Genomic DNA, 9,124 nt, shown 5'->3' on the forward strand with positions numbered 1-9,124 from the left:
GTGTGGCCAGGACTTCTGCACATAAATAAATTCCCTAAGTAATTCTGATTTGTTATTAATCTAAGAACACTACTTTAGATGACTCTAATTATTACATTATTCTTAATTTATTATTAGTTCTTAATCTGGCTTGTTTTTGAAAAGGTGGGGTAAATTAACCAGTTAGTTTGGCTTGTTATTGCATTTTGAATAACAAAGATAATATTAACTATCCACATTTAATTAGCTGTCAATTCCAGGGACCCTGCTTTGTAAGTGACTAGTCTTACTGCCTACTCTCTGGAAATTCTAATTAGTTTACTGTACAGAATATATTTTAGTTGATGAGCAGTTCTTGAGACTATATATACATAAATAAATTTAAATATTTTAAAGTATGTGAAGAATATTATATTAGCTTCCAAAGCAACATTTTCAAGGATTCTTCATGAGATCAAAGTATTATTTGGCTTTTTTCTTACAACTGAGATATTTATATTCTTCATGTGTCTCACAGAATATTTCTTGAGAATTTTTACTCAAGTCTTAATCTTGACTCAAATCTGTGTATTTATCTTCAATTGTGTTTCCAAGGCTATGTAGACTTTTAAATTTTTGCTTTTGGTCAGTTAAAAATTGGTGAAGAAAATCAGGTGTCTTTTATCCCTCTTGCCACCTGTAGTGATCAAAATTGAATTCCTAAAAATGAGATTTCTACCCAGCTGGTATTTCCCGAGTGTTGTGGTAAAAAGCGCTGTCCCCAGCATCCACCCTGTCCTCCACCCTGCAGTCCAAGGACTGGACCAGCTTCAGTGTTTCAACTGATATACTGGGCAAGTAGTGTGGGCATCTTGTCATAGTGAACCCATGTGAGCTTGAGCGCTTCCTAGGAGTTTCAGAGACCTCTGAGGTACCCACCAACGGAAACAGTTAGAAAAAGGGTGTTTTAAAAGTCACAGTAGAGGACATGAAGGTTAGTAGGGCAATACTATTCAAGTTTCCCACGGTAAGGTTCCAAATCACCAGTCTGCCTGATGGCAACATAAAAACAAGTGACTTCCTTGAGACAAACAATGTCATCCCCAGCCAAGATTCTGTTGTTCCCTCTGCACTCTTATACCCCAAAAATTAAAAATGAGCATGTGATTTTTGATATTTCTACTAGTGGAAATATTCATATAGGTCCATGAATATTCCCTTCATTATTTTTCTCCCTTCCCTATGATTATCACATTTTTTAATTATTAGTCCACTCCTCCAGCAGTACATATTTAATAAGACTCTGAGATCCTGGATTCCAGCAGTAAAATTGTGTTTACCAATACCCCTTCCCTCTTGTCATCCCTCCCTCTGTCATTTCTACGCTGATCTAAAGTCAGCTTGATCTTTGGACTCAGTCTTCCAAACACTGGGACAAGGGGTGCAGAACCATGCAAGTTGAGAAGATCTGATTACAAAATACCAGAAGAATTTCTTCCTTATATTTACAGTGACCAACATACATTGCATCAAAGATCCACATTTAAATATACACACCATTTCTCCTTCATTCTGGCGCTACACTAGTCTTCCTAAAATATATCTCCACTGATCACACCTCTCTTCCATACACTATTAGTAATGTCTCATTTTACTGATGATGTCAGGGTCATGTTTCACCATCCAACTGAATGCCCAAAGTCTTTCGTGACCAAACCCAAACAACTCTCATTTCATCTTATGCTGGTCCCTGACCCTGGACAGGCTAATTTGTGCTGCACAGATTCAAATCATTTACCTTTATTGTTTCACAAAAGAAAAGAGTTTTTTTTTTTAAAATGGTCAACTTAGGTATTTTTCTATTTAAATAAAAAAAATGAACAAGTATATAATTAATATGCTTAATCATATATCCAATCCCAAAGCCTGTGCCAAAGGTAGATCAATGAATATTTCCTTCTTTATTTTCCCCCCTTCCCTACAACTTCGTCTCATTCATGGCAGTCACGGTTTACGCAGCAGTCATAGGCAGTTTCACGTCTGCTGCTTAGCGATCCCGTCAGCCCCTCCATTAACAATCAGATGTCCTCTCGTCTCTTCACCGTGTCCATTCCCATACACAAGGTTGAGACACGGCATGTCTGAATCTGTGTTGCCATTTCAGATGCTTTATCCCAAGGGCCCATTCCATCTGTTCACCTTTCTCAGGCCATTGTGTTTCCCCTCTGTGTTTGCTCACGATCCCCCGCTGAATCAAACCTTTGCCTCCAACGAAGGCAATTCTCACGGCTTAATCCTCAATCCTCACGACTCCTTCAACAAAAAGGAAGCTTTCACAGCCAGTTCTTGGCATTCCACCCAGGCTACCAGTCAGACTCCAATTTCAACCTACAGCCTTCTCAAAGCCGGAAATAGTGTGTCTGGGTCTCCTCCCCTGGGGCATTTACTTCATGCTGACAGCGTGGGTATTTGTGTAGATTGCATTCAACTTTATGCCGAACCCCAAAGACTTGAGAGGGGCAACTATGTTGACTATGCTTTCACACCAAACATTGGATCATTATTTATTGAACACCGGGATAAGTAAATGAATAAATAATTTGATTAATGAAAAAGGTGTTTTTTTTTTTTAAGATCTTTAGGTTTGTGGATAAATAAGTCAGATGTTTGCAAAGTTAGGCACAGGAATACTGCATGGGAGCTGCTTTCTTTAATCCCCATGACTGTCTCCTGGAATGACTGTTCCCACTCCACTTTTAAAGAGCCCTTACTGTTTCTGTGCTGGCGTGACTTGTAGAATCAGCTCTGCATTTGGCTAACCCCAAAGCGCAGGCCTCTTCTACATGTTCTCTCCCTTGAGCAACCCTGCAGGGTTTTCACCTGCAATGTGAAGCCTTGGTTTCCACCTTAGAGCTCCCACATTTTTCTACAGGTAAAGGAACCCACAACCCGGGAGAGACAGGTCCTCAGAGCAGCTGCCTGCAGGCAGCCAGATACATCTTTTCCCAGCCACTCATTCTATTAGGAGGCTTGTAGGGGCGCGAAAGAATGACAATTTGGAGATGTTCTATTTTCCACACAAAGAAGAGGAGAATTACTACAGTATGTCAGGGTTTAGACATATATTTTAAATGAACGCAATTTATGATACAACGTGGAAAGGTTTTCGAGAAAAGCAGAAAAAAAGTCTCCTTAAGCATTTCTTTTCTGTGATGACCTTCTGAGCACAGGTTTCCCTGGGAATAAACATCAGATAATGATTTGTGGAAGCTTCCCACTAGGTGAGCTTGTGGTTAACCTGAACATTATGCCTGGAAGACACTCTAGATAACCATGTCCGTTCTGGAAACACAATTGGTAACAGGCTCACCATCCATGGATGATAGTGCTGTCCTGACTTCCAGAGGCTTGTCTCTCACAGATAGCTATTCAAACAAAAAATGTTGCCTGCTTCTATGAAACTATGTAACCTCAGTTGGTGTAAGGGTGTTTGTTAGGGGTAGCATTCCAAGGCACCTAAAAGTGTCTGCAGCCTGCTTGTCTCTCTGCTTTCAGGGCTGAATGTGCTCTTCCCCTTTGCTAAGATGCAGATGTGATTGAACGAAGTCCCTTTAAAATGTGTCTTCAATGATCTGGCACAGCCAGGACAGCGGCATCATCTTATGCTTTGTGTGACTCTTCCAGTAGCCGTGGCTGTCCAGAGAACTCTGTCAGGCTCAACAGAGAGATGACATGCCAGAGGGAGATGCTGGCTGAGAAGTACAGTGGTGGTCGTGGCCCATGTGCAGGCCTTTGCGGTCCCTGATTTTGCTTGAGGGAGAAAAGATGATGGTTTTTCTAACACCAGAATCTAGGGAGAACAAAAATTAGAAACATTTATCTTAAAGAAGACATGTTCCAATAAAGCAGAAGAAAAGAGGAACCTAGAGCTCCAAAGACAGGCCTCTTAGTTGATGGCTTTTCACAGGGTGGCCATGCACACTCTCCCTTTCAGGGGGCTTATTAACTGGCCTAGAAGTTTTGTTGGCCACAGCTGTACAGGGACCTGCATTCTAGAGTTCCCACATTAACGTTAGGGAGGGATTTCATTTGGTTTAAGTACTCTAAAAACTCTCAGAACTTACACATTCACCGTTGAGACCCTTGGGCTTGTGGTGTTCACAGATTGCACACTGTGAGATGAGTCACAGTGAATGAAGCCCTAATCTCAGTGACTCCAGGCCACACATGGCCCATCAAGGTCTCCAGTCCTCCATTGTCTCAAAGGTGAAAGCTGTGCTCATAAATCCACATATAGAAGCAGACATAAAAACATCTGTGCACATTTTGAGTAGAATTTCCCAGGCCCGGCTTGCAGAGCCTCGCCACGTTTACATGTCTCCCGGGCAATACTTTTATCTCCTCATCCAAATCTAGCCATTGCTGTTCCTGGTTGTTACTCCCCAAGTCCCCAGTTTTCATTTCTCTTCACCTAGGAACATATAGCACACGCAAAATACGGCAGACCGCCCCAAACTGTAGGATCTACAATTCTCAACCTTCTATTTGTTCCCTGTTCTTGCCCACACAGCAGGGACATGGGGCCATCTTTACCATTACTTCAGAAGACAATCTTGATACTCATCAAGGTAGATATACAAGGTGTCACTTCCAGGAGGTCCTAACCTCTCCTCTGATTTTTTTCCACCACCTTTAAATGTATTAGGTCAGCATGCCAAGGAATCTGTCTCGAGCCAGGTTTATTATCCATGCTAGACGCTCCACTCAGCTACAAATAAAGCCTCCGAAATATACTTATGATTCAAATGGATAAAGTTAAATTGGATGCTAGTCAAGTAATTATGCAATACCCCTCTGAGAACCGGAGAGAGCCTGGAAGGCAGGATCTCAAAGCTTGGGCTCTCTCAGCAGAGGACTCTAAAGCAAGCTACTGCTTCCCAATCAGCTTCTCTGCCTGGAAGCTGTTGGCCTGCAGCCTCTACCCAGGACTCAGTAAATGCTCACTGGGAGCCTACTGCCTGCCAGGTGTGAGGTAGAAGCCCTGAGAGGATGCATGGTTCCATTCAGGAAAGTTTTAGAAATCATTTTTATCTCTTTGGCTTGTATGGCTTGCTTCAGACATCAATCAGAAAAATTAATTTTGCTCCTTGAATTAGAACTTGGGCATTTTAAGTTATGAAATCCTTCCTACAATTGGTTCTGTCAAAATTTTTATATTTGAATAAATTCAATTAATGGGGAATTCACCACTCTAACTCCTGGGTGAAAGAAGTTAGACACAAAAGGTCACAGCTGGTAAGATCCATTTGTGTGAGATATCCAGGACGAAGAGATGGGTGGAGGCAGAAGGTTGGTTAGCAGCGGCCAGGGGACACAGGAGAGGAACAGGAGACACGGATCAGTGATAAAGATGCTTCCATGGCAGGTGGCGGTGACAGCGGATGACACGGTAGTAAATGCTACCACTGCAATTTATAAACGAAAATGTTTCGTTTTCATTAAATTTGGTCTGGATATAAAATTCAGTGCATTTTTCCAGGCAGAAGAGAATGTCACTTCTAACAAGCCCCTCCCTCTCAGGTCCTGGGACTTACTGAAGGAATAAATATAACATGCTTAGCACAGACTTGGCACTCAGTCTGCATTGAATAAAAATAAATAATAGATGCTACTATGTACTACATGCCATAACAATCTGAAAGCAGGAGAGAGAGAGAGAGAGAGAGAGAGAGAGAGAGAGAGAGAGAGAGAGAGCCCTGATGATGACAGAGCAGAAGAGAGCTAGCCTCTGGAAACGTGACAGAGCCAGGCTCTGGGGAGACGGGGGTCTGTGTGGAGAGGAGACCACATGACAAAAATCAGCTATAAATAAGAATCAGGAATGGAAGTACACAGTGGATAGCCACGTGGATTTGGCACGCCAGGATCTTTATAAGTAAGAAAAGCGGTCTCCCTCTATATGACAAAAGTTGTCCTTCACAGGCAAAGCGAGGCCCAGGTGAAGACAGCTTTGTAGGGAACTGTTGAACTTCTTCTGCTTGATTGCAGTGGGTTGGTAGCCAAATAAATACCAGTTAGTCAGGCCAGAGCAGAAATAGATTTGCTTAAAAACAAGGCCAGAGCAAGACACAGGGGTCTGGCTGCTCCAGCTGCTTGATATGTTAAACATCTGGGATGTGGAGGTCATGGCAGCTTAGGAATTAGTGAGCAGCAGATGTCTACCTTCCTGTGTGTGAACAACAACAACTCCAGAAAATGACTCTTCTCCTAAGCCGCTCACTCCACTAAACCATGTGTAAGATTTTGAAAAGATGGTGGCTTATATTTTTAAGAAGTTAAATTGAGGAATACAGGCATAAACCAAAAACTGCGGTTTCTAATCATGCTGACTACATATACTTCTATCCTATGGGCTGGAGTACAGCTGGAGTCAGGCTGGGAAAGGATTTGCTATGATGTTCACACAATGACAAAATTTCCCACGGTGCATTTTACCCACTATCTCTCACAAGACGTATTCAAAAGAGAAAACCCGTACTTACTGATAAATGAGTCATTTGTAATTTTCCCACTTGAATTTCCAGCCTTCAAGATTGTCTTTGGCAGCCAAAGAATAGCTCTATAACGTTTATCTGAAGAACTCTTTTCCCTTTGCAGCAAGAAGCCAAAACCACATCAAAGCACACCTCGCCATCAGAAGCCACTGACCTTGGCCTACGATGGAGACTTGGACATGTAACTTGAAAAAGGAATCCAAATGTAGACATCAACTGCTGCCTTAACTGCTTTCTCTTTTGTAGCTCTCAGACTTCTCAGTTCTTTGAGGAATCTCATGATGTGATACCTTGGGCAGAATACAAATACTGCAAAAGTAATAGCGCCCCAGCTTCATCTGGACATGGAGTCAAGGATTACTGGGTCTGCTATATAGTTTTCAAGTTGTTTGTGAGTGTGAGTGTTTTACTTTTTTGGTTTTTCCCAAGAGGCCTGAAAACCCTTCTCTTCCTGTTTGAAAATGAGAGGAAGAAACCATGAAGGATTTCCCTCAGACTTGAGTAAACTTGACCTTCAGCCGCATACTGACAATCCACGGGAAAGTCCAATCAAGGCATTTACTGTAAATGGCGAGTCTGACACTGTATTGTTATGCACTATATTAGTGCAGAGTCCTTATTCCCATACTTCCACATGAGTTTTCTAGAGTTTACATTGGTTCAAAAACTTTCCAATTGGATTGCCTATTTTCATGAACACAGAGAGAATGGGTTGCCATTTCCGAAGTTCTCTGAGTTTTTACCTTTAAATATTTTATTTTATTTTGTAGCCAGGGGAGGATGGCACTTTGTGGGCTGCATCTGTTGAGCCAGAAGAGTGTGCGGTACAGCTGGACTAGAATAAAATGGGTGGCTTCTGGGTGAAATGTGTACTGAATGTTGCCAATGAAGTAGGTGATTGTACAGGAGAATGAGGTAGACTATTTGATAACTAAAATTGTATTTTAACAAAAATTTAGCTGTGTAGCTATAGCATTAACCACACACAGTTGTAATTCAGTTGAATGTTGACCAAAATATGCTTTTGTAATTTCAATTTTCTTATCTGAATATTTATAAATTATTTTGAATTTAATTATCTGACCTCATTTAATATACATTGAACACCGACCCTGTTTGTAGCGAGTCTTGTTTTTATAAGGTTTCAATAATATCTAAAGCAACACATTAAAAAGCTGAGACCATTTTATGAGCTAATCGTTTGTAGTCCCGGATGTTGGAAGTAAGAAGGTGCCATTGTGTGCTATGGATTTGTCTTTCTAACAAATAAAGTGCTCAAGAGACCGTAATGCTGGCTGGCTTATATTTATTCATTTTCCAAAGCTGTGCTTTGACGAAAACAATTTAACTCTCATCTCCCTGTTTCATCATTTTAAGAACTGGCAGATAAAATCACTGATAGAGAAAAAGAAACCCCAGTTTCTCAATATTATCAACTGTGTCAAAATATAGGCATCCATCACAGAGACAGAGCAGCACGGAAGGGAGATTTATACTCCAGATGATGTCAGATCTACTACCATAACCCTGGAAACATTGATATGTAAATGACCCAAGAGAACTAAGCAAATGTTAAAGACAGAATGGTGCCAAAGAGCAAAACAGACTGTTTTTATTTACCTGGTGACCTCTGATAACTGTTTAACAGATAGGTAGGCCTTTGATAATTGCTCTTAACCTACATCGGCACTTTTCCCCCCAGGAAATAGGAGGTGAAAGAGGTTATCTTACTACCAACACTCTCAGAGCTGGGCTTTCATTGTTTAGTTTCTTTGAAATAGCAGCCATGCTTGAAAGAGTTGAAGCAAGCCTGACCTGGAGACTAGCCCTGATAGGCCCCTTTGGTACCCATGTGACTCTCAATAGGAATATAAATTATTGCCAAAAAATGGTAGATAAAACATCACTTTCTTTTTAACATGCACATTAATAACAAGTATAAAATCTTGGTATGCAGTAAACATCACAATAAATACTGTCTGTTATTAGCACTTTATAGCACATTCAGGATTGGGAGCCTCGGGTCATTATATGTTTTCATTCATTACGGATTCATCTATTATAATATATATTGAATTTGCATTAAAATACTAGATTTTCAACATTTCTGGCTTGAGTAAAATTGTTTCTCCAATAATATGAAATTGCACAAAATAATTTTTTTTAGTTTACTCACATTTTCCCCCATATCATTGTCAATATAGATTCTATTCATTTATTAAAACAATACATATTTATTGAATAGCTGCCAAAATAGGCACAGTGCTCAGAGGTACATTACTGAAGCAATAAGACAGAGTCTTTTCTGACTTTCATAGGACTTTAGAATTATGCCACACAGCTTAGGAATTCATAGACAGGAATTCCACCCTGCTGTAGTGAAGACAAGTGGGCATTGCAGGTAAATAGAAATCCCATGGGCTGCCATGAGTTCATTCACCAGGTATGGGAAGATTTTACCTTTATGAAACATATTACTCATAGAGCAAAAAAAATAGTTTTAATCTATATAGTTCTTTTAAGTGTAAAAGCATATGTCTGAAGGTAAGAAGTGTGGTGTCACTAATTAGGTGTCAGCCTTATGTCATCTAAATTTCATTTTGACTCAATAT

General features: G+C 40.5%; 1 protein-coding gene across 1 annotated transcript in view; it reads left to right on the forward strand.

Annotated features, from left to right (window-relative positions):
* Thsd7b (thrombospondin type 1 domain containing 7B) overlaps positions 1-7,791 on the forward strand; it is an 857,175-nt gene extending 849,384 nt beyond the window's left edge. Inside the window, exon 28 of the mRNA XM_041648517.1 lies at positions 6,616-7,791. Coding sequence (XP_041504451.1) covers positions 6,616-6,697 — 82 coding nt within the window. The 3' untranslated portion in view covers positions 6,698-7,791. The remainder of the gene's footprint in view (positions 1-6,615) is intronic.
* The last annotated feature ends 1,333 nt before the right edge of the window (positions 7,792-9,124 follow it).

This window comes from Microtus oregoni, unplaced genomic scaffold (assembly GCF_018167655.1).
Source record: "Microtus oregoni isolate MIOR12 unplaced genomic scaffold, Mior012 000003F_ref0000135, whole genome shotgun sequence".
Taxonomy (NCBI): domain Eukaryota; kingdom Metazoa; phylum Chordata; class Mammalia; order Rodentia; family Cricetidae; genus Microtus; species Microtus oregoni.